Genomic DNA, 26,179 nt, shown 5'->3' on the forward strand with positions numbered 1-26,179 from the left:
ACTTTACAGATCAAGAAATTCTTTAAGTGACAGGATAGGGGCTTTCTGAATCCTTAAATCTACTCCTCAAAGTAAAAAAAATAAAATTCTAAAGGTTAACAGTGTCTGATGACCGACAGTCATCTCACTAAATACAAAATTGGGCAGTGGCATCAACTGCCTACAAAGTTGGTAGGTACTTTTTACACAACAGCCCAGCAGGATATGATCTTTAGGTTATAGATGAGTGAAGAAATGGAGTTTTGAATTAATCTGATTCCAAAGCATCTGTCTGCAGTATTTTAACTAAGGAATTTTAAAACAGGCATAAAGCAGCATCCTAATGCTGAATAAATACGAGCTCAGCTACCCCTACCAATTCTGTCAAGCAGATATTAACCAGACTTCAGTTGTTACAAGACAAAGATTTAATGAAAGTTTGTCAGTGGGTGTGTATTAATCCAAAGGGCTAAATAGTTAAATAGAAGTAAATGAAGTAAATGTTACATGTTATCATCATCTGATTCATCTTCTTCCTTCAAAGATTCCTGTTAAAGAGAAAAGTGTTTAAAATCAATTTTTAGCATTGCTATAATAGCCTGAATCTTGTCATTAAAATTCTTTGTGAGTGAAAATGAACACTGATTTAGAATAAGACATTCAAGTAAAGAAACGGGTAACTAAAGTACATCTTGCTGTAACAATCAATGACTATATTCTTGATAGGATACACACAGTATGAAAGCATTAAACGTCCTGAAAAAACTTTGCCATTTTCACAAGCACAAAAAAATTTTTTTTGGAACCAGGGCAACTTTATCCCCATTGAGGATAACCTAGAAAGTTTTCATCCTTCAGTTTAGCTCAACTCTTAAGGGTTATTTAATAAAATTCAATGTATCTCCAGCTAGAATCGTTTTCATGCTGTGGCTTACCTTGGCATATTTCTCTGCCTCTTCCCTTATATCTTTTGGAACAATTTCATGTCTTCCGTTAGTTACTGTAAATTAAGCCATATATTTAAATGAATTAAAAACGAGGACCGTAATTGTGATTTGCAAATACCATATAATCTAGCCAATCTACAAGTGTAATACCAGATTCTCTGAACTCATCTTTGTGTATTTTCCCTACATAACATATTAAATCTGCCCAAATTTAGCTCTTATAATAAAGAATACATTATGCTAAGATTTATCCTGATGCTGTTAAGTCCTGAGCATTCATTCACAGCATGGTTAGATTTTAAAAGCTGTCCTTGAAGCCCTACAGTTGCCATGCTAGAAAGAAAAATGGTGATTTCCCAGTAATTCTTTTTTAAAATATGCAATGGGGCTTCGCTGGTGGCGCAGTGGTTGAGAGTCTGCCTGCCGATGCAGGGGACACGGGTTCGTGCCCGCGTCCGGGAGGATCCCGCATGCCGCGGAGCGGCTGGGCCCATGAGCCATGGCTGCTGAGCCTGCGCGTCCGGAGCCTGTGCCCCACAACGGGAGAGGCCACGACAGTGAGAGGCCCGCGTACCGAAAAAAAAATGCAATGGATGTTTCAATAAAAGTAAATAAACTACTCACAACTTTAGTCAATTATTAAGCAGAGCTTTTCCTTCAAAAAGAGAGTACCTCCTAAATTTGTTCTGGCTCTGTTTGTATTAGAAGGGCACCCAGTGGTCAGAACACATTGTGGCCAATAATGCAGTTGAATGTGTGCCTATTTCATGACCCAGCAATTCCACTCTTAACATATATTTCTAAAATGCTACTACATATGTGTACCACAATAGATGTACAAGATGTCCACAGCTGCATTTTTCATTTTACAGTAAACAAACACTGGAAAGTGCCTAACGGTGTAACAACAGAAGAGGAGATGAATAAAGTGTTATTTTCAGACAACAGAACACTGTACAGCAAGCCAAATGAACAAAAGTACTACTGTACGTAACAAAACTGATTTACACAAATATAATTTTGTGAAAAGAAATGAGGAACAAAAGAATCCATAATGTCTAATTCCATTTATATAAAATTCAACAACAGGCCAAGAACTATGGTGTTAGGATTCAGGATAGTGGTTACCTCTGGGGAGAAGCCTAAGGGGTGATCTGGGGGGCTGGTCTACTTGTTGACCAAAGCAGTATTTACATGAATGTATCCATGTTTGACAGTTATCAATTCATTTGTTATTTGTGTACTCTTATATGTGTATACATCATTACTAATTTTTTGTTGTTTTTAAGAAAAAATAAGGCACCCAGTAGTACATTAGGCTTGGTACAGATGACTCTGAGAGCAAATAAATGTAGAAAAATAACTTACTTTCACCAACCCAGCTGAGCTCTAGTTCAAAAGCTTTATCCTTAACTTCATCATGTACTATGTAAATTCTAGAACAGAAAGAGGACGTTAACATTCATTTGGTCATCTACATACATAGTTCATGCACCCAGCTCAGCAAATTAGAACAGCCATTCCTAATATAAGTATCTATAAAATGATACACACATTATATACAGTCTATTATGAAAATTACACTAGGACTGATAAAAAAATTAAACACTCACTACAAAGGATTCAATATACCTTACACCTTTACAACCCAAGTTGTTTATTTTGATACATTCTTTTTTTTTTCTTTTTTTGTGCTGTATGCAGGCCTCTTACTGTTGTGGCCTCTCCCGTTGCGGAGCACAGGCTCCAGACGCACAGGATCAGCGGCCATGGCTCACAAGCCTAGCCACTCCACGGCATGTGGGATCTTCCCGGACTGGGGCACGAACCCGTGTCCCCTGCATTGGCAGGCGGACTCTCAACCACTGCGCCACCAGGGAAGCCCTTGATACATTCTTTTAGAGACATACTTGAAAGATACCTCCTAAGGAACATATATTCAAATGGGAAAAGGCCATCATTCCCTGTGTGCCTTTTCAGTATTTTTTTTAAACAAACATTCATTAGTTTACAATTAGTGGTCTCTTCGTTCTGCACCTTCTTGGCAGGAATATTTTTAAACCTGGCCTTCAAACAGTACATGACAAATTGCTGCCAGCAAGAAGGCACTGTCACACAACATATTAAAGTAGAAGTAAGAACAAAGTATCAGCAAAACTTTCTTATTTTATACTTTCCACCATCTTACACAACAAAGTAACAAAAGTAATTTGGAGAGTATTCCTAAAGCCTTGCTTTAAGAAAGCACCTTAAAATTGCTAGAACTAAGTAAAAGAAGCATAGTGCTCCATTTTATTAAATGATAAAGGGATGGCTTTCCTACACGGAACAAAGTAGAGTCTAGTGTTATATTTAAACATAAAAGGTGCAGGAAGAACTGATTTCCAGAAGACTTCTCAGTGAAGGAAATTGAGTTATCATGTTAAACTGCTGTGCAATTCAATAAGGATTATTTACTTTTTAACTAGTTCTATTATATGTTAGTTGCCAGTGTCCCCTAGGGACTGACAGTCATAGAATGGAATGGATTCTGCTGCTTCTCAACTGGAAAGGGGGGAAGGGTCTCATGGTAAAGGGCGGTGGGAAGTGAGGGTAGCAGGAGTGGTGGACGATTAGTACAGAATTATAAAACACTTGTGATTTTAATACTTTGCTACAACCATCAGTATAGAGATTAAGGGTACCATTCAAATAGTATATTTATTATTATATAATAGAGCCCTCCAAGACCTTTTTTTCCCTTGCATGTGTTACTAGATGTAAAACCTGAGACACGTGCACAAAATGCTGACTAGACCATGTAGTTCTAATGTGGAATAGTTAGAATTCTCTGGAATATTACATTTATTACTTTTAACTCTGAAAAGCTGGCTGCAACACCAGCATTTTATTAGATTTTCTGAAATACCAAATGCCTGCATTCTTTGATGTAAAAAAAAATCATGGACTTCAAAGCATGTTCACTGAGCTTTTACTGGCTTTGTTGTTAAGGCTTATTATTACTGTAATATGAACTATTTCAGGCTTTCTTCAGCTATTTCTAGATGTTTTGAAACACTGCTCTTCTCATCTTGTTACAACTTTAGCTGTAGACCTTAAAGTTGTAAGCTAAGGTTAATATTATCGGGACTTCTGAGATTTAAGAAATCGGGAGGTATCAAGTGAAGTCCCTAGAGGTTCACTATATCCTCCTATTCTTGAATTCTGTCACCTGAACAGGAGTATATTTTGTCAAAAGCTATTTTTTCCCATCCTATTCATTGTCACTTGGATATTCTCCTTAATGAGCCTTCTGAGAATGTTGGATTCACCTTCTAAAACTTATGCAACAAGTTATTTCCAAACAAAACGGCCTCTTAGGATTAATGTATAAGGTAAGGTCAAGTGAAATATTTTTGTCAATGCTAAGGAAAATTTCAACTTACATTTTTGCAACTTCTTTAACAACATCACAGCAGGTCATTTCTTTCATCTACAGAAAATAAAATATATATTCATTATGTTATGATTCAAAGAAGAATGCTTTCCACTTGTGTAACTTTCCAGATTCTTTCCACAACTTTTATCAGTAACCCCATGCTCTTGAGATAGATTCTCAGATATAAAACCAAAGAAAATAACCTGAAATACAAAAAGACCAGAACCAAAGTTTTTTATTTACAGTGTAATGTTTTTTAATGGTTATGCCAAAACATATTCTGGACAACCCTTGGGCACCACTAATTTTGTGAAAAATACTAAAGTTTATAAAAATCTAGATTCCTTTATGAATTTATTCACAGGCAGACCCTGACATTTAAAACATTAGCAAAGAAATGTTTTTTCTTCTTTATAGCCAATTCAGGATAATAAAATGTAAACAAACCACGAATACCTTCTATATTCTAGAGGGGGATGAAGGAGTGAAATAAATTGTCCCTCATGAAACTGTTCAAGACAAAAATGCAAAATGCAGGGAAAGCTTTGAATAACCAAGATCTGAGTGGAGTCTTAGTTGGGTCTGATTTGATTTTGAGGAAAATAAATGAACGGCACAAAGCAAAAGTGAACATTTGGAAATCAGGGTAGAAAAACAGCCCTTAAATGCCCAGCAGAAAAGTCTGCTGTACTGTAGGTACTGGAAGTAACCAATGCAAAAAATTTTTTTAGGTATATGTGTTTCTGAACACAACTGACAAACAAAAAAAGAGCAAATTAGTGTTCATATTCTGGATATGTGGAGGATGGAAAATGGCGAAAAATAATGAATATAGTCATACAGCAGTCCAGACTTGAGGTGTATATCTAGGCTTATTATTTATTTTTGGTATTTTTTTTATATTTAGAAATCTTGATGCCCCAGCTTATACAAATAGGTAAAATATTGGAAAATAACAACTGTTCACTCAATCTAGATGGAGATATTTTGTTGTACAGTATCTTTTCTGATGATTAATTTTTGTCATGTTAAAACTGGGAGCGAAGAAAAGGAAAATATCAATATTCATACTTTTGCCCTTACATGTTAAGTTCTATATTTAGTATCTTAATTGTAACATACAAAGACAAACTTAAACGTGAAAAGATACATCTTAAATGTCAAAAATATTTTTATATATGTTGGTAAAGTTTATTTCATAAAATTATATGCTTGGTAAAACAGAACACAAGCGGAAAAGCAGACCAGAATAATGCAGGGGTTGGCAAACTCTTTTTGTAAAGAGCCAAGTAGTAAATATTTTATTAGACTTATTGGAATATGGTCTTTGGTCCCCTTCACCAACTAAACTCCACTGTTGTACTAGGGCAAAAGCCAGAGACTGAATATGGCTGGGTTTCAATAAAACTTTAAAGAGCATTGCAACTAGAGATTATCATACGAAGTGAAGTCAGAGAAAGACAAATAACCATATGACATCACTTATATGTGCAATCTGAAATATGACACAAATGAACTTATCTACGTAACAAAAACAGACTCAGACACAGAGAACAGAGCTGTGGTTGCCAAGGGGGAGGGGACTGGGGGAGGGATGGACTGGGAGGTTGGGGTTGGCAGATGTAACTATTATATACAGAATGGATAAACAAGGTTCTGCTGTACAGCACAAGGAACTATATTCAGTATCCTATGATAAACCATAATAGAAAAGAATATAAAAAAAGAATTTGTATAACTGAATCACTTTGCTGTACAGCAGAAATCAGCACAACATTGTAAATCAACTATACTTCACTTTAAAAAAAAAAAAGTGCAGGCAGTGGGCCAGTTTGCTAACCTCTGATTTAGAGCATATGTTTTCATCATTAAGTGTACATGTTCCTCAATAGAAGTAATCGTCCTCAATTCTTAGGTACGATTTGTTAGTATTCCCATTCCTTGCTAGGATTTAACCACAGAGGACAAAAGGATAATTGTACTAAACAATCTATTTTCAAATTTCCACATAATACTACGGAGAGATCAAAGCAAAAGAGAAGATAGTAGAAGACAGGAACTTAGCACAAACCAGGGAGTATATAATGGAAAAGAACACTGGTCTAAGAGTTACTAGGTCTGTGAATTGTTCATAAGCAATATTCTATGAGTCTAGCCAGTGTGTTTAACCCAGGGCTGGACTTGGACTAAGTGATCTCTAAAGTCCTTTTGTCAATTTTATCAATACTAAAATACCAAACATAAATTAGGCTTTTATAGGTCTAGAACTTGGCATTAAATTCCAAGCACTAAAAAAATGTTTTCTAGGACCTAGCCTTAAATAAGCTGAATAAGTTAATTAGTTGAGCAAGGCTCCAGTACAGCATTAGTATTTAAATGCATATAAAATTTTATCTCACTGTAATTTACCAAAATGTTGATGAATCATACGCCTGTCTTTTAGGGAAGTTTCTGATAAGCAATGAAGAGTTGGTGGGTACTGTTTCAGTATAAAGTTGATCAATTTATGGCTAAAAGGAAAGCCAGCAAATTTTTAAGAAACCTTTTTCACACTAATAGATGATGGGTTCCCATGCCCTATTTAGCTAGGAACAAAAAGGAAAGAGAAGCAAAGGAGCACAGACTCTTAATGTGTAAGACTTCCACAGACAAAAGCTGTTCTCCAGATGGAAGAAATGATACAATAAAAGAGCAAAGTTCTCAGCCTAAGGGTCACAGGGCTACGTGAATGGGCTTCAAGGATTTTGTGACATTATATGAAGATTTGTTTGTATTTTTTTTGGATTAAGCAGCCACCAAAATCATAAAGGGATCCATGACCCAACTCTACAGTAATATGCTTACCAGCTTTCCTACTCAGCCACCTAGCTACTAGCTTCAGAAAGCTCTACTCAAAATGGCAAACCACACTTGGAGTAAACGGTTTAGTTTGTGGTGATAAAATTTCACCACATAAGGATAATGCTATAGCAAAATTTCAAGCAGTAAATATGTATGTATTACCTGAAGCTTTTCGATTTCTGTCTTTGCAGCTTGTCTGGCTTTGCCAATGGCACAGCCCCAATAACCCTATTTAAAAAGAACATACATGAAAAATACGTATGTATTATTAAATTAATATACTATCATAAGTCATTAATGACTACTGTTTATTTAAAGGTTAATGAAAGGTTGTTAAATGACATTCAAAAGCACATCTGGAGAAATAGTCAAAAGACATTTTAATGACCACCAAGGGACTCAAAAAAATTAAAGTAACTTAAATCTAGAATAATCTGTATTATTTTCAAGAAGTATATCCAAAGAAAAACAAATTATTTCATTATATACATACACTTCATGAACTAGAAGCATTTCTGAGGACAGGAATAGAAAAAATTTTAGCATTCTGACAATGGAAGTTATTTGAGAGAAAGAAATAATTCCTAAGAGTTAAATAAGCCTTTTTTAATATATACATATGAATTATGTGTGTGTGAATATATATATATATTTTTTTGCCACACCAGCACAACTTGTGGGATTTTAGTTTCCCAACCAGGGATTGAACCTGGGGCCTCAGCAGTGAGAGCACGGAGTCCTAACCACTGGACAGCCAGGGAATCCCCTAATTTATACTGTAAAGGTTTTTTTACTTGTGTAACCAGTGTATAATGACAAAACATAAAGAACCTTCATTTTTTTTAATGAGTATAATAAAAACCATAAAAATCTCAGAAGACACTTAAGAAAAGGTAATTAGAGAAAGGTCCAAGAAATCCCACTTGAAATCATTTTTAAAAAGGGAATTGGGGAATTCCCTGGTGGTGCAGTGGTTAGGACACAGGCTTTCACTGCCATGGACCTGGGTGGGAAACTAAGTTTCCTTGGGTGGGAAACTAAGATCCCACAAGCCGTGTGGCACAGCCAAAAAAACACAACAAAAACAAAACTTTAAAAGGGATGGCATTGGGCTTCCCTGGTGGCGCAGTGGTTGAAGAGTCCGCCTGCCGATGCAGGGGACACGGGTTCGTGCCCTGGTCCGGGAAGATCCCACATGCCGCAGAGCGGCTGAGCCCGTGAGCCATGGCTGCTGGGCCTGCACGTCTGGAGCCTGTGCTCCGCGACGGGAGAGGCCACAACAGTGAGAGGCCCGCGTACCGCAAAAAAAAAAAAAAAAAAGGACGGCATTACATTCACTTTTACATTCATTTTTAAGATACTGCTAATATTTGTAGTAATAAAGGAAATAGCACATATTCAAGATTTTATCTTCACTATGCAGTTTCTATAATAGCATATTTAAAGCCACAAATCTGGGACTTCCCTGATGGTCCAGTGGTTAAGACTCCACACTCCCAATGCAGGGGGCGATCCCTGCTGGATGAACTAAGATCCTGCATGTGGCATGGCTCGGCCAGAAAACAAACAAAAAAGCCACAAATCTTCCTCTGAATCACATCCATAGATTATTGTCATTAATGTTAAAACAAGAAAAAATGTTACCTTCCTTGAATGAATATTAAAGAAACCTCATATAATCCAAATACATGATTTAAGTGCTAATGAGAGACCATTAAACTAGAAATAGAATTTCAGATGATTCAAAACTACTCACATATGAAACACCCGATGGGTCAATCATGTAGAGTTGTGCACCATCATTCACACTGTAAGACCCTAACATGAAACTACATAAAAGTAAATTAGTAATTTTAAACCATGATGCTTAATACCAGGAAAGTATTAAAAAGTACAGTGATAGGGCTTCTCTGGTGGTGCAGTGGTTAAGATTCCGCCTGCCAATGCAGGGGACCCAGGTTCGAGCCCTGGTCCAGGAAGATCCCACATGCTGCGGAGCAACCAAGCCCATGCGCCACAACTACTGAGCCTGCGCTCTAGAGCCCGCAAGCTACAACTACTTAAGCCCAAGCACCTAGAGCCCGTGCTCTGCAACAAGAGAAGCCACCGCAATAAGAAGCCCGCGAACCGCAACGCAGAGCAGCCCCCACTCGCCGCAGCTACAGAATGCCCGTGCACAGCAACAAAGACACAATGCAGCCAAAAATAAATAAATTTATAATAATAAATAAAATTTAAAAAATAAAAAGTACTGTGATAAAAATGCAATTGTACTTTCTAAGACAAACATTTACTAATACCCATATAACTCATAGTAAGCACTTTGATAATGTAGTTTGGATAAAAACTAGTATATACTTGAAAACTTTTCACAATTCATGTGCCTTTGTTTAGTATTAAACTTTCTGATGAAACTTTCCTGACAGGATAGCAGTGGAGAGAAAGGAGTGCTGATAGATGGACAAGTAATAAGGGGGCCCAACAGCTAAAGGAATAAACATGAAAAAGCCAAGGGGACAAAATTCCTGATGTGAATACGTTGAAACTACCTAAAACTCTTGTTCCACCCTTCATTGTTTTCTGGCTATTCCCCGGTATTCCTCCATTTGTTTTCCTGCAATAAAAATTGCAGGAAAATTGGTTCAATGCATTTTTTTATGCTCAATAAATTAAAATTAGGGTATTAAAAAATCATATGAATTACTGATATTTTGAAATTACAAGTAGAAAAGAAACCAGCCTTATCATTTCATGTGCAGAATATTTTAACAGCTACATCCCATTTAAGAACATCTGACCTATTGCTTAAAGTATATCAGATGGAAACTAATGAAAAAACTGAAGTGTCAGTATAATTGGCTACTAAATAGTAACAACATGGAATATATTTAAAATCAGTTTGCCATTTCCTGAAAATGTTTGGGTTTAGTTCCAGATAATTTTTTCCCCCAGTTTTATTGGGAAATAATTGACATACATTGCTATATAAATGTAAGGTGCACAGCATGATGGTCTGATTTACATACACTGTGAAATGATTAGCACAATAGGTTTAGTTAACATGCATCATCTCATATAGATACAATTAAAAGAAAAAAACTTCCTTTTGTGGAGAACTCTAAGGGATCTATTATATTAAAATTTTTCCTTTTTATCACACATCAGTGTTAACTATAGTCATCATGTTGTACATTATATCCCTAGTACTTTAAAAGTTTATATACCTTTTGGGACTTACCTGGTGGGGCAGTGGTTGGGAATCTGCCTGCCAGTGCAGGGGACATGGGTTTGAGCGCTGGTCCTGGAAGATCCCACATGCCACGGAGCAGCAACTAAGCCCGTGCACCACAACTACTGAGCCTGCGCTCTAGAGCCTGCTAGCCACAACTACTGAGCCCATGTGCCGCAACTACTGAAGCCCACATGCCTAGAGCCCGTGCTCCACAACAAAGACAAGCCACCACAATGACAAGCCCGTGCACTGCAACGAAGAGTAGCCCCCTCTCGCTGCAACTAGAGAAAGCCCGTGCACAGCAACGAAGACCCAACACAGCCAAAGATAAATTAGTTTAAAAAAAAGTTTATATACCTTTTGACCACCTTCCTCCAGAGAATTTATTATAATTAGATTAAAATATTACTATGAATTCTGTGTTTTATCCTGTCCAAATCTGCATAGTCTTTCAGTTTTTATTTTTAAGTACATCATTTTATTTAATCACTGCCCTAATACTTCTTGATGATACTTCATTTTTTAAGGGTATAAAAGGCTAATTAGATTCTGAGAAAACAAATACCTACAGTACAGATATCACTGAATATCTCAGTAAATTTCATACCTGCAGCCAAAAGGTCTAACAGCACTGTAGAGTGTATAGGCATGTACATACATGGCCACTCTGTCTGCAAGATGCTGTGGGGAAAAACAGAAGAGCTTATTAATACTCTTCTCTTTCTGTTCCAAAGGCTCTTCAACATGTTATCAGCTTACTTTTAGTGGAATGTTATATCCAAAGTTAGATCTAAAGTTGGAAGCCTCTTCTCTCGCAATGTCTGCTAAAGAACGAGCATCTGCCAACAAACCCGCTACGGCCTGAAAGAAAAATAAAGTACCAATTCAGTAAATAACATTCCTACCACAAATCAAGGGAAGTATGTAATCATTACAGGCTTATTTGATATTTTTAACAAGTATCACCATTAGAATAAATCTGTTTGGCTTAAAGGTCTTTCTTTACAAGGCATTCTGGCATTTTGATGCTTGAGTACGGGATTACAATTTGGAAATTTCCCAAGTGTGACTACATTGTTTTGTCCATTGATCACATTCAGAAAAACCTCCATGTCTCCCCATTCTCCACTTCATTATAAAGAACAAAACAACAAAGAAGAATATAACCATTTGTTTTGGTTAGAACTGATCCTTTATTTAAAGCCATTCTGTGTTCAAAAAGCTATTAAAAGTTTTCACCTAAAAGGCACAACCTCAAATTCCTTTTTCAGCTTACTAGTAAATTGTAATGCCAAACCAAAACATGACAAACCACAAATCTGGTGGCTTAGAATTGCAATCACCAAACCACGTGCTGAGACATCCCAGGGCATTATAGTGAACTCAGAGTTGTGGGGCATTTTAAGTTTGGGGGAAACATATGTTGAAGTAGTTAACGGTTTCAACATTAGATCATTCTACATTCTTTTTACTGCCATCCGCTCGTTGAAAAGCTGGGTTGCCATGATATAAAATAAGTACTGTGCAAAAAACAATGCAGAACAGGAAACGCGGTGGAGGTGAGGGGCGGCATGTAATCCAATTCCAAAGTTTAAGAAGTTGTGCAGTACACATTAGTTAACTGTGACTGTTTAAAAATAAAAATACTTTTCTTTTGCTGTATGTGGTGAGTTTGTTTTTGTTTTGTTTTTACAGCTACTAAGTTTTTAGGACACAACCACTTAGCTGTTTAGACCTACATATATAATAAACAGAACCACTGGGTATTTCTTTTGGTCTAGGGAAGCCATGAAAACAGAAAAAACTACTGAAACACTTATGGGTACTGGGAACCAGTGGCACAGAAGATTTGCAGAATTTACAAATAAGTACTATCAAAATTTTTAATAGCCTTTTTTTCTACTGCTACCTAGTAGTAGTAATAATGATGAAAATCCTTAACATATTATTGATCATTCATTACATGCTAATAAGCATTTTACATAATTATACATTAAGGTAGGTAGGTACTATTACCACCATAGTTTTGCAGGTTAGAAAACTGTTTAGAATAACTTCCACAAGGATACCCAGGTAGTAATTTTCACCATTTAAACAATCTTCCATTGCTTTGGATAAAACCCACTGTGAAGTCTAAAAATTTATCAAATCACTTGGAGACAGAACATTAATCCTTCATTTTCTCCAACCCTGTTCAATGTCTAATGTTTTGCCAATTTCCAGCTATAAGGAATGCCATCAATTTCCTGGCTTTAAATAACAAATGGGACAAATGTGAAAATTCTAGGATGATAAAATTCTTTCCATCACTAAAGTGCTTATAAGCATATATGATTTTTTTCCAAAATATACCTATCTAAAGTTTTTTTAAGTGAAAGAAAGCAGGATTCCTTACCTCATACCAGCTAGGTTACAATCTGGCAAGTTTCAAGAAAACATACCAGTTTCACTGGCAATAATAAATTTGTTCAGGAGAGAAAACAAGTTCAAAAAAAAAAAATCTGAAGAAGCAAAAAAAAAAAATTTTATCTGTAGCTTTATAGTTTACTGGCTATATTTTGCTAGTCCTTTTTGTGTTTGTAACACATCTCATTTAGAAATAACAAAGCTACTGGTATTTCAGTAGAATGAGTGGATCCTACAGGATCTCACCCTGTAGAATGGTCTCTAGAGTAACACACAGACCATGCAGACCCAAGTATGAATCCCAGCATATTTCTTTACCACCTGTGCGTCTTTTTCTCATCTGTAAAAATGGGATTAATATTACTTGCACTGGGTTGTCAGGATTAAATGAGATAATTTATGTAAAGAACTAGCATAGTACCTAGCACACAGTGTTCTCTTTTCTTCCTTGACTTTTCAGTAAGCAAAGTTAAAAATCATTTCTTTTCTTTTTTTTTTTTTTGGATTGTTGCTCTTACTGAAGAAAGTCTGACATCTATATAGGATGACTTCAGTATATACCAGTACTGTATCTATGTCTTGGCCTGCAACTGTGCAAAGCAGTCACTCAAGATACCAGCTGCATGAAATAAATACAGTGATGCTTATGAAGCTACCAGAAAGCATGTGTTCACTTTTCCCTTCATCAGACATCCTTTCCTGATGCTCCACCTTACTATAAAGGTCTTCTCTTTCTGATAACATCTTCAGTGTAACAGTGATCCCCAGAAAGGATACAAAAAGCCAAAGATTCATTGCCTCTCAAGCATGTACCTTCATTGATCTATACTGCCAAGATTTCTTTTTAACCCATACTTCTCACCCCCTCCCCCGTCCCCTCCTTTTCTTAAGGCAACTTGGTTTTTCATATCTATCTCCAATCAGGTTAAACAATAAGAATGCTACCTTCCTTTTAGACAGTGAGCTGTTCACAAACCGGTAACTTTCTGATTACTTCTATAGCTGCTCTCTGCTGTTTCTGCCTCAATGCTAAAGTATTAAATGGGTTCTTAACAATCACATTTTCACATATTCCAGTTAGTTACTTCACAAGAAACTGGACAAGGCAAAAAGGAACATTTTTAAATGTAACCTTACCATTCCGACATGCCGATCAACATTAAAAAGTCGTTTGTTAGAACCTTCTTCATAAAGTTTAGAAAGGACTAATTTTTCTACCCCAAAGACAACGCCATCTTTACATCTGATTCCAATAGCTGTACTGAAACAAGTAGAAGAAAATCAATTTTTTTAACTGAAAATAAAAGAAACTTTGTAAACCCAAGTTTAAAAAGAAAAAACACAAAAACAGGCAAATTTGTTTCTTAAAGCATATCAAGTCTTTAAAATAAATACATTTGAAAACTAGAAAGGACAGTCTAAAATGTGATGAATTAGATCCATATAAATAATCATGTGACCCAAAAAAATCTCATATCATGACATGGAAAGATATTAATACATAAGTGAAAAAAGATGCCAACAAAATATGTACCAAATGGCACAGTGTCTAGCATATATTAGCCATCTTACAACAAATGCCGACTAAAGTCATGTGCAATTAAAACTGGTATGTAAGGGCTTCCCCGGTGGTGCAGTGGCTAAGAATCCACCTGCCAATGCAGGGGACATGGGTTCGAGTCCTGGGCAGGGAAGATCCTGCATGCCGCGGAGCAACTAAGCCCGTGCGCCACAACTACTGAGCCTGCGCTCTAGAGCTCACAAGCCACAACTACTGAGCCCGTGTGCCACAACTACTGAAGCCCATGCGCCTAGAGCCCGTGCTCCACAACAAATAGAAGCCACGGCAATGAGAAGCCCGCGCACCGCAACAAAGTGTAGCCCCCGCTGACCACACTAGAGAAAGCCAGCATGCAGCAACGAAAGCCCAACGCAGCCAAAAAAATTAATTTATTATTTAAAAAAAATGGTACATAATATGCATACAAAAGACAGGCTACATACAAACTAAAAAGTTACCAGTGACTATTCTCGGTGGAAAGATTACAATTCTTTTTCTTTCTTTTGCTTTTTCTGCAATAATGTGTTGCTTACTATTTAAGTGTAAAAGAATAAACATTTTGTACAACTGTTTAAAGCAAAGTAGATCAAAAATAATCTGAAGTAAAATGTGGAGAAATTATACATTGCCATTTCAAGATGAAAATACATGAATTACTTTAACCTTCTAATTCTTTTAACAAAGAGAAACAACCAGAAAAATGAGCTGAGCCACATGCACAAATATGTAAAGAATTGCAGACACTCCTTCCCCCACACTTCAGGTATCTTTTCAAGTTTAAACTCCTTGGCCCAGCTTTCAGCACTCCCCAAGAATCTGCAAAGCCCATCTAGCGAATTCAGTTTCCTGTTATAGAGGTCTTGTGCTCTACAAAATTCAACCTCACTGTCACCCCTCAAACACCTTAATGTTCATTTTTGCTTTTCTGTCTTTATTGCGGATATCCTGGGTACTAGAATACACTTCCTCCTCACCACTGCCCATTTAAATAAATTTCCACAAACTTTTGCAAAGTCACTTGAATAGCCTCAGGTAGCCATTTCCAATTATCCCAACTCATCATCTTCCTCACCTTTCAGAACCTAAAACATTCTTTTTCCTAAACTAAAAGTTCTAAAAGTGTGGTTTGTGGGGTCAAAATTATTTTCATAAAAATACAAAGACAGGGGCTTCCCTGGTGGCGCAGTGGTTGAGAGTCCGCCTGCCTATGCAGGGGACACGGGTTCGTGCCCCGGTCCGGGTGGATCCCACGTGCCTTGGAGCGGCTGGGCCCATGAGCCATGGCCGCTGAGCCTGCGCGTCCGGAGCCTGTGCTGCGCAGCGGGAGAGGCCACAACGGTGAGAGGCCCTCGTACGGCAAAAAAAAAAAAAAAAAGTGTGATGTTTCTGATAGTTTATAATGAAATATGTCTAATTTGGAAGCTCTGTTATAACTCAGTGAACCAATATTTTCCAAATGACCAACTCACAATGTTGACGGGTAAAACATCCAAAGTGTAAGACAGCCCAACAGATTTTAATGTAAAAGTAGAAAAAGTTCATTGTTATGTTTTCTGACTCCACACTGCAACTAATCTTTAAGAAACTAACATTTGTCCAGTTTTGGTATAGTATCATAAAACAACATGAAGCCTGATTTGTTTCACAAGCTCCAACAAAAGTAACAACATACTGAAGCAGGAGATATGAGACTCTCTTTAATTAAGATTCAATTAATTATTGAGATTTACAAAAATGTAAAACAATGCCACTCTTCTCACTACATTTTTTTCTATGTTTTGGAAAAGTAATTTGCATTAAAAATGTTATTAATGGGCTTCCCTGGTGGCGCAGTGGTTGAGAATCTGCCTGCTAATGCAGGGGACACGGGTTCGAGCCCTGGTCTGGGAGGATCCCACATGCCGTGGAGCAACTAGGCCCGTGAGCCACAACTACTGAGCCTGCGCATCTGGAGCCTGTGCTCTGCAACAAGAGAGGCCACGATAGTGAGAGGCCCACGCACCATGATGAAGAGTGGCCCCCGCTTGCCGCAACTAGATAAAGTCGTTGCACAGAAACGAAGACCCAACACAGCAAAAATAAATAAATTAATAAACTCCTACCCCCAACATCTTCAAAAAAAATGTTATTAATGTTACTCAAATATTTTAATAAATGTTAATTTAAATTATTTGTTAACATGCAATTGTGTTTATTACTGTTACTTAAATGAATTTATAAGTATTTTTAATTTTTCAGTTTCAATTTCTAATATGGTAAATATTGATGAACCAATAACCTGCATAAATAAATGCTCTTCAGGGTGATGTTAAATATTGGTAGAACCTACAGCCTACATAATTAAATGTTCAAGGTCCTCAGTGATTTTTTTTCCAAGTATAAAGGGGTCCTAAGGCCAAAATTTTGTGTACATTTTTGTTCCAAACAATCTAGACTTTCAGTTATGTTGCTCAATCTTCCTTTCATATCCTGTCTCCTAAATGAGGCTAAAGGGAATGATTATAATTTTACCTTTTTTCCTTTTGCATATTACCTGCTAGGAGCATACTTTTATAAAATAGTTTTGATCATGATATATATATTTTTTTTTTAATAAAATGTTTTTAAGTATTCACTTATATGTCAATTATTTGTTTTGGTAGTTCCTATGCTTAACGTAACAGGTGCTCAAAAGTATTTGCCTTCTAAATTCCCGAGATTGAATTTCTATCTCCAGGACTTCCCTGGCAGTCCAGTGGTTAAGACTCCACGCTTCCATTGTAGGGGGCATGGGTTTGATCCCTGGCTGGAGAACTAAAATCTGACATGCTGTACAGGCACGGCCAAAAAATAGTAATATAAATAAAAAATTTTAAAAAAAAGAATTTATCTCTTTTTAATGCAGGAATATAATCATATCAAATTATTTGGTTAAATGTTTTCTAACTATCAGTTTATATGCCAGACTCGTAAGAAAATTCATATGTAATTTTTCTATTTTCTACTTTCTGTGCCCACAAAACAAACATTTTCAAATTTCATTCTTATGGTAAGGTATATGAAGTAGTTAGGTTAGATGTCCACATCCCAATTTTACAGACAGAAAAGTAACATTCAGAGGACTGAATAGTGGAAACCTATATAATATTACCATTAGGCAGCAGCTAGGAGAAAAATTCACATCTTCTGATCCTCATCCAGTATTCCATCATACCAAGTTACACAGATCCCTTTAAAAGAGGAACTTTCCTAGTAATTTTTCTTTATGCAGAAAAAAATACATTAATTTTTAATGTTTCCATTTTTAAAAATTATATTTCTTCAAGTTTGCTTAAATGTAACTGTTTTAAACCATATTTAGAAATACTTTATAGAAAACAAATTACTAAGATACACAGACCCTCACAGGCTAGTCTCAATTTTCTGGGTTACAGATGACTTCAAAATGCATCTCCAGTTTTTCTCTTAGTTAAGACATCTCCCACCAGTTTTTTACACCAATGAAAATGCAAGAATGCAAAGGAGGAAGAGAAAAACAATGACTTCCTCAAGTCTTTCTCCAGCTCCTTGGCCTATGAGCCTATCTTCTTTTACCAACAGGAAAAAAAATGTGTCAACTTATTTTTTTCCTTTTTTTTTTTTAGGTCTTTAATCCATTTTGAGTTTATTTTTGTGTCTGGTGTGAAAAAATGTTTTAATTTCACTCTTTTACATGTAGCTGTCCAGTTTCCCCAGTACACTTATTTGCTTTCATTTTTTTTTAATTTTTAAATTTTTTTTATAGTCAACTTTTTTCTTGAATTTGACTCTCTTCTGAACTCTTTCAGGCAAATACAGTGGCAGCCTAAAATTCTTAACAGCCTTACTTCTATTATATTATCAGATACTGACAGTTTGTAAGTAACAATATCTATAATAATACATTTAAACAGAGAATCTACTAGCTTCATTAACAAATCCTGTAAGAAGACTTAAAATATATTTTTGCTCAAAAACTTTAAAATACTATTTCATAAACCATTAGAAATCCACATACCTTCTTTCTACCACCCAGAAAATGGAACAAAAAATGAACATTTATTTATTCAGTAACCACTGAGGGCTACGTGCTAGCCCATGCAAAGACCAGTTACAGTATCTACCCTCATGAAACTTCCATAATCAAATATCGAAGATACTAGTAGAAAGTGAAAAAACTACATCTACACGTGGACTTTTCTAAAATTCTGGAAACATTTCCCTACTACACAGGTTTTCATTATAATGAAAACACCAAGCTCAAACACCAACACTATTTGTTTAGTAGGCCTAAAAGAAATTTTTTGAGAGATCTGAATGAGATGTCATGAACAAAATTTTTTAAGTCCTTTATTTCATCCCAAAGCTGCTTTAGATTCAAAAATACGATTATTATATATATATATATATATAAAAAACTGAATCACTGAGCTGTACACTTGAAACTAACACAACATTGTAAATTAACTATACCTCAATAAAAAATTAAAGGGGCTTCCCTGGTGGCTCAGTGGTTAAGAATCTGCCTGCCAATGCAGGGGACGTTCGAGCCCTGGCACAGGAAGATCCCACATGCCACGGAGCAACTAAGCAACTCAGCCCATGCACCACAACTACTGAGCCTGCGCTCTAGAGCCCGTGAGCAACAGCTACTGAAGCCCCCGTGCCACAACTACTGAAGCCTGCATGCCTAGAGCCTGTGCTCCGCAACAAGAGAAGCCACCGCAATAAGAAGCCCAGGCACCGCAATGAAGAGTTGCTCCTGCTCGCCATAACTAGAGAAAGCCTGCGCGCAGCAACAAAGACCCAACACAGCCATAAATAAATAAACAAACTCTATTAAAAAAAAATTAAAAATGAAACCAGTTTGTGCAGACTATGTTCAATTAGAAATGATTTTTTTTTAAATGATCATATATGAGACACAGATGTAGAGAACAAACGTATGGACACCAAGGGGGTAAAGCGGTGGGGGGTGTTGGTGGTGGGATGAATTGGGAGATTGGGATTGACAAGTATACACTGATGTGTATAAAATGGATGACTAATAAGAACCTGCTGTATAAAAAAAAAAAATTTTTTAAAAAAAAGATCATATAACTGATTGCAAAAATTCTTCAATATAAGACTCAGAGAGGGCTTCCCTGGTGGCGCAGTGGTTGAGAGTCCGCCTGCCGATGCAGGGGACACGGGTTCGTGCCCCGGTCTGGGAAGATGCCACGTGCCGCGGAGCGGCTGGGCCCGTGAGCCATGGCCGCTGAGCCTGTGCGTCCGGAGCCTGTGCTCCACAATGGGAGAGGCCACAACAGTGAGAGGCCCGTGTACCGCAAAAAAAAAAAAAAAAGACTCAGAGAATTTGTCAATAAGCCAGTAATTCAACTAAGATGTTACAGTGGTGGCAAGGAATCATTTTAGTGAATTACTCTAAACAAAAAAAGACAGAGTGAAGGAAATAAGTCCAACGGGAAAATATCTTAGTGATCCTACACCTTTTGGAGTATGGCAGCAGAAGAGAAAAATAAAAAACATCCCTGCTGAGATGATCATATGACCAACGGCACAGGACATTTAAAACACAAGGAAATAAAAGATCAGACGATAAAGTCACAATCCTAATGGCCAAGGAAAACAATGATATGTATCAGGAATTTGAAAAAGGAAAAAAGGTCTAGCAAAGATGTTGATGAATTTGGTTTTATACACTCCATTTGAGACTTGGCAGAATGTCTAAATGGATAATTCTGGAGTCAACTGAAAATATAGGCACATGGAAAGATCTGGCCTAAAGAGAGATCTGGAAATGACTAATAAATTGAGATTATTTTAGGGCATATATTATTCTCTGCCAAAGTAACATAACAAACCCTAATTACCAAAAATATAGAAAAGAAGACATTTAATACCTGGTTAAAACATGGTAATTTCAAGTAAAACAATGTTTCTTACCTACTATTTTCCACAGCCTTCATAGCATACTCAACTTGAAAAACTCTTCCATCAGGAGAGAATGTAGAGGCTGACAGGTCATACTAGGAGGAAAAGGCAATAATAAGCTTATAATGATGTATCTTTGGCAGTAATAACCTTACACTTTTTTTTTTCCCCTAAATGGCTTACACATCAGAAATGTGTGTTAAATCTCAACACAGATTTTGCTTTAAAGAGAAAGGGGAAGCATGTCAGAGCAGCAACAGAAGCTAAGACAAAGTTATACACTTTAGATTTCTGCTAGAAAAGCAATGGATACAAGTCCTGCATCAAGTTAGAACTTTTCCGACACAGGACATGGCTCATTTCTGAAAAAACTGCTATGGTAAAAACAGCATTGGAGCATTTTAATTCATAGCTGTGGCACTAAGAAACTGAGGGACCTTGGACACATCATTTAGCATTCAGACATTTAATAAGCATCTATTATATGTTAGTCACTATAAGGAAATACAAAGACTACTCATTCTAGAAGTCCTTCATCTTCAAAAATCAGACCATGAATAAATCTAGGAGCTGAAGATACAGCAGTAAATCAGAAAAGGTACTATGATGAAAATAAAACAGGGTGAAGTGATAGTCTCAGGGACTACCACAGACTACCTGATCAAGTAAGGCATTGTTGGGGCAATTATATTTAGGCTGAGCTAGAATTAATAACAAGTAATTAGTCATTTAGGATATGGAGGAGGAGCGTCCTGGTATTTGGTATAAAAGACCTTAGGGTAGAAATAAGCTGAGCACAATAAGAAAAAGAAATAAGGCCACTGTATCTTGAGCACCGTAAGTGGTGAACAGAAGAGTAAACTATATCAGAGGCATATACGGGCCAAACTATGTTAAGTCTTTTAGGCTGGAGTAGGAAGTTTACGTTTCTATTCTAAATCCAACAGAAAGTCATTGGAGTTTGGGGGGGAAAGGGGGAGAGGTTATGTCTAATTTTTTTAAAACGTTGTTCATCTAGAAAATTAATTCGAGAGGGAACAAGAGTGGAAGCAGAGGTTAAGTATTCCAAAGGTAGTGTCTTAGACTATAGAAAAAGAGATGGAAGGTGTTACCGTTGGAGGGTACAATCAAAAAAACCTTGCTAATGGATTGGCCCTAGGAGTAGAGTAAAAAAGAAATTAAAAGTGCATCATAGATTATTTTTCATTTGCGTAACTAGAACTCGCCCATTCACTGAAATGAAAATTGTAGGAGATGCAAAATGGCAAGGGAAAAAGAAAACCCAGAGATCTACTTTGGATATGTCATTTGAAATGGCTATTAATCAAGTGGAGAGAAATGTCAAGAAGACAGCTCTTCATATCCAGAGTTCTTGGGACAAGTAAAGACAGGAGATAAGTCTTCAACAGTGGTGCTTCCTGGTCTCAGTTTGTTGATTTGTTAAATGAAGATCCTTAACTCTACCACTGTAATACCGAAATATCTCACCTGGTTATATTATCAAATATTTTTAAAGGGTTTGTAGAACCCTTTAGAACACTATTAATCTAGGGTAATATTAATGTAGTTGCAAAGTCAATTTGCTACAACAGGCATTACTGAGCATCAACTAATCCAAAAACGACATGACAACCTTAGCATCTCATAACCGAATGGATTAAACCATTCTAAGTATAAGTTGCGTATTATCAAACTCGGAAAACCAGTATTTGGGCCTAATGGTGAGTATAAGTCTTGTGCACAGGAGTATAAAATGAACTGAGAAACCCATCATTCAATGCCTCTAGTGAAAACCACCAATAAATATTTCTAAACAAAAACTGTATTTTCTACATGGAGAAATACATAAAAGGAGTAAGCAGAAGATTGCATATATGCAGTTCGTTTGACAAAGGAAAGTAGTAGGCCGAAAAAGTTAACAAATCCAACTCCAAAATCCTGAACTGTCTCTTCAAAGTCAGAAGCGGTTAAGTCTGTAGCTAACCATTTAAACGCTTAACGGTACTGACACCTCATAATGCCCAAAGTAATTTGTACAGGAAAAGCTGAGACACAGGAAAAATGGAAAGGATTCTTCCGATTCCGCTTTTTAGACTATTTTTCTTATCAGTTCTGAGAAGGCTCCAGGGACTCATACAGAGCGGTCCATCACTACACTCGAAGGAAAGACAGAGAATCCCCGTGAGGCAGCAGCACCCCAGCAACTGCAAAGGGGTTCCTTGGAAAGCGGCGTCTCAGCCCTTGGACTCTCAAGCCGCCTTGCCTCAGTGGTTCTCAAGAGGCTAACTGTCGCCCAAACCCTTCACTCACACACAATTTCAGGCCCCACGAGTTTTCACTTTCGGTTTCCCTAAGCGACTAAAGAAAGTGACTCAGCAACCCAAAGCGCCTCCAAATCTAACTGCTGCGCGGCAAGCCCGCCACACCTGAGCTGAGAAGCTTCAAGCCACGGTCACTGCAGACGCGGGCCTAGCAATCAGCGTCGGAAAGACCCCCGGTCCACCGCGCAACTGGAAGCGGCCCACCTGCCTCCAGGAAGTACCAGCGCACCCCGGGCCACCGCACCCCTCGCGGTCCGTCCGCGTTCCCTTCCCACGCTAATCCTTATGTAGACTATCACGCCGAGAGACAACGAACTCACCCCGGTGCCGATTGAGCTCATCGCGCTAAAACCCACGGGGACGCTAGGTCTGCAGGATCTAAAGCGATCCCCCTACACTGCAGCACGCAGACGAGTAACAGGCTCTCTCATTGGCTGTTCTTTCCACCAATAGCCTTCTCTGTGGCTCGTTCCTGGGGCCTTAGCCCAGGAACAGAGGATTGTGGGAAAAGGAAGGGGATGCGCGTGGGGTGCAACGCGCATGTGCAGAAGCAATAGAAGTGGGGTTATGTAGGATTATGCTTACTTCTGACAGTCAGGTTTCGGTCTTGAGGGTCGTTGAGAAACTTTAAGTTTTCGGGTGGCTTGAGGAGCTGCGCCATTCCTTTTCCTAGGAATTATTATTTATCTTTTATCCCTCTCTTTCTCTGCCTAATTCTTTCTTAGAGCAAAGCAGAGAGATGTTCTTATACTCTTACAAAGACCAGAGAAAACGGTAGGGGAGAGGGTTTCCCTCCACCCTTGGCGGCCTTGTTCTAAACCAGTATATTGATGGCATCCCCTTCATCCACCTATTCTAACAAAAAAGAAGGAACGTGCGCTCTAAGTGTATCACCTTTAAGCTCAGGTCGGAATTTTACAGAAGCATTAGGACTCTTTTTGAGTGTGACTCTATTTAGTAGAATTAAGGATAAGACTGATTAACTATTATTTGTTGAGCTCTATATGTCCCAAGTACTCAGTTAAATACTGCCGGCTGATAAAACGGTGAAGGAGACATTTACATTCAGTGGGAAGAAATAGGCAACAAAGAGTAAATAGGCAAATAGTTGCATCTTGTGGTAAAAAAAAAAAAGAGTCAATGGAAGTTTGAACTTTAGACCTATTATTGATACTTAAGGAATGACTTTCTGAATGGGTGATATTTAAACTGAAACTTGGGATTGTTATTGAAATATAAACTTGGCTTGTTATGGGAACTGTCAGATCAGTGTGGCCTGTCATAGAGATTAAGTGGGGGAGAGTGACAGGAAGTGAAATCAGAGAGGCGGAAGTGGGATCAGACCTTGTAGTGGTTTGGATTTTAATTTGATTTTAAATGGAAAGCCATTTTTCCCCCCCTTTACCCTGGAAAGCCATTTTTAACTGCTAAATACTTCAGTGTGTATTTCCCCAAAATCAAGAACATCATTTTACATATCCACAGTAAAACTATGAAAATTAGAAAATTAACAATACTTTTTTCTGATCTGCAGACTTCATTTAGATTTTGGCAAATCTCTCAGTAATGCCCTTCATAGCAAAAGAAAATCCAAGATCACACATTGAATTCAGTTGTCATGTCTCTAGTCTCCTTTAATCTGGAAAATTGTTTGTTAATATTTCTTTAGGTTTCATGGCATTAACACTTGAAGAATACAAAACATATACTTTGTAGAATATTCTGCAGTTTAGGTGTGTGTGACTTTTTTCATGATTAGATTTGGGTGATGCATTCTTTGTCAGGAATGCCACAAAAGTAACCTTGTATTCACATTAGAATCTTATATTAGGAGGCACATGATGTCAGTTTGTTCCACTACAGATGATGATAACTTTGATCACGTAAGATTTCTCCACTATAGTTTCAATTTTGCCCTTTGTAATCAATAAATATCTTGTGAAGAAACACCTTGAAACTATGTAAATATCCTGCAACTCCTTCACCTTTCACCCACTAATTATAGTATCCCATGATTCATATTTGAATCAATTATTATGATGATGGTTGCCAAATGGTGATTTTCTAATTCCGTCATTCCTTCCACAGTTAATGATTGGCTTTCTACCATGAGGTCATCAGCAGTTTTTTAAGCAGAATGATATGATCTAATTTATTTATTAAATGATCTCTCTTGCTTCTGTGTGAAGAATGATAAATACAGGGAAGAACAGAAGCACAGAGACTAGTTGGAAAGCTATTGCAGTCCGGTGGGCAAGCAGTAATGGAGAATGAGCAGAGTGGCGGCAGTGGAGGTGGAAATACGTGGATGGATTTTAGAAGTGTAGGGCTTGCTGAAAAATTAGATGTAGAAAGTGAGAGAGAAAGAGGAAATTCAATTGCTAATTTCTGCTAATGAAGCATTATAGTTAAAGGTTAGTTTTTATTCTTGAACAAATGGATAAAGAAAGGATTTGGATATACTTGGAAGACTAGCCATTTAATTTGCCTAACCCTCACTGAAATGTTCTAGTTGCAATTTTTTCATGAAGGGTCCTGAGTTAGTCCAGGGTAGGCCAAGAAAGTGCTGAAGAAAGCGGAAGAGTATAGTCCTAGGAGGGTTCACCTTGAAGGTAAACTACAAGTACTCCAAACTTGTTTAGGGATCCAGTTAAACTCTTAATTAACTTTCCTGCTTGTGTGTGATAAACACAATTTGAGTGTCTAATGCCTACTGTGTATTCATTAATAATCATGAATTTGGAGCTCTTTCTGAACTCGATGAACTGCCTATTTTGGGGCTGGATTGTTGATATATCTCATATCTTGGAAGAATACACTGAATTGTGGTCTAAGGTTCGTGATTGTTTGCCTGATTCATTAGAAGACTTAAAAGGTGTGAGTATGGATGTGTTTGTTTTAATTACTTTAAATTACTTTAGAAGTAGTGCATATAAAATCGGTATGTAATCTACATGACTTTCTTATAGGGTGATAAGGTTTTTTTGGTTATCAGAGTCTGGTTTATACTTCCATCTATTAGAATACATAACACAGTGCTTTGCACATGATAGGTACTTAATAAATGTGTTGAAAATGCAAATAAATACAAATTCACTTCCCAGTTACATTCTGCCAAGTTATAAAATTGTCAAAATAAGCCAGAATTTGCAACTGCAGGAAAAAATTGTTGGTGAATAATTGCATTAATATTTCAAGCTTGGAAATTTTAAATATTCTACTTAAATCCTAGGTGCACTTTGAGGAATCTAAACATATTTTATGCCATACCTTATTATTATGTGTTAATTAAGTAGCTCGGAAATGTGATGCCCAATGTGTTTAACTTCTAAATACTGTGTTTTACGGTTTCAGGGATAGTAACCTAAGGATTCTGTTACTCCCAGGTTTACAATTAGGCTTTAGCTTGCTGTTCTGAGCAGTAGAATAGACACCACTCCCATCACAGAAATCTGCAGAGTTCCTTATCTAGAGAACTTCACTAGTATCTCAGAATATATATATTTCCATAGAAGATTATTCCATTGTCTCAGCTTGTCATAA

At 37.1% G+C, this 26,179-nt stretch overlaps 1 protein-coding gene across 2 annotated transcripts; it reads right to left on the reverse strand.

The window, feature by feature from the left end:
- Window positions 1-391: 391 nt before the first annotated feature.
- Window positions 392-23,061, reverse strand: PSMA3 (proteasome 20S subunit alpha 3). 2 transcript variants are annotated; one of them, XM_065871322.1, is made up of 11 exons: window positions 22,957-23,061; window positions 20,328-20,410; window positions 13,961-14,084; window positions 11,177-11,278; window positions 11,025-11,098; window positions 8,942-9,014; window positions 7,348-7,413; window positions 4,352-4,398; window positions 2,295-2,362; window positions 915-979; window positions 392-527 (listed from the first exon to the last, which is right to left on the reverse strand). In XM_065871322.1, the coding sequence occupies exons 1-11, from the start codon at window positions 22,975-22,977 to the stop codon at window positions 483-485; spliced, it is 768 nt and encodes a 255-aa protein (XP_065727394.1). In that variant the 5' UTR covers window positions 22,978-23,061; the 3' UTR covers window positions 392-482. The 2 variants fall into 2 exon arrangements, with proteins under 2 accessions (XP_065727394.1, XP_065727395.1); XM_065871323.1 differs by having other exon boundaries at window positions 8,942-8,993; window positions 22,957-22,977.
- Between the last annotated feature and the right edge of the window lie 3,118 nt (window positions 23,062-26,179).

This window comes from Phocoena phocoena, chromosome 2, assembly GCF_963924675.1.
Source record: "Phocoena phocoena chromosome 2, mPhoPho1.1, whole genome shotgun sequence".
NCBI classification, from domain to species: Eukaryota; Metazoa; Chordata; class Mammalia; order Artiodactyla; family Phocoenidae; genus Phocoena; species Phocoena phocoena.

Coding starts and splice junctions, on each gene's coding strand:
- PSMA3 (XM_065871322.1), bottom strand. CDS start 22,977: ATGAGCTCAATCGGCACCGGG. Junction 14,085..20,327: donor AAGGCTGTGGAAAATAGTAG/GTAAGAAACATT, acceptor TACTTGTTTCAG/TACAGCTATTGGAATCAGAT. Junction 980..2,294: donor GCTCAGCTGGGTTGGTGAAA/GTAAGTTATTTT, acceptor CTTAATTTACAG/TAACTAACGGAAGACATGAA.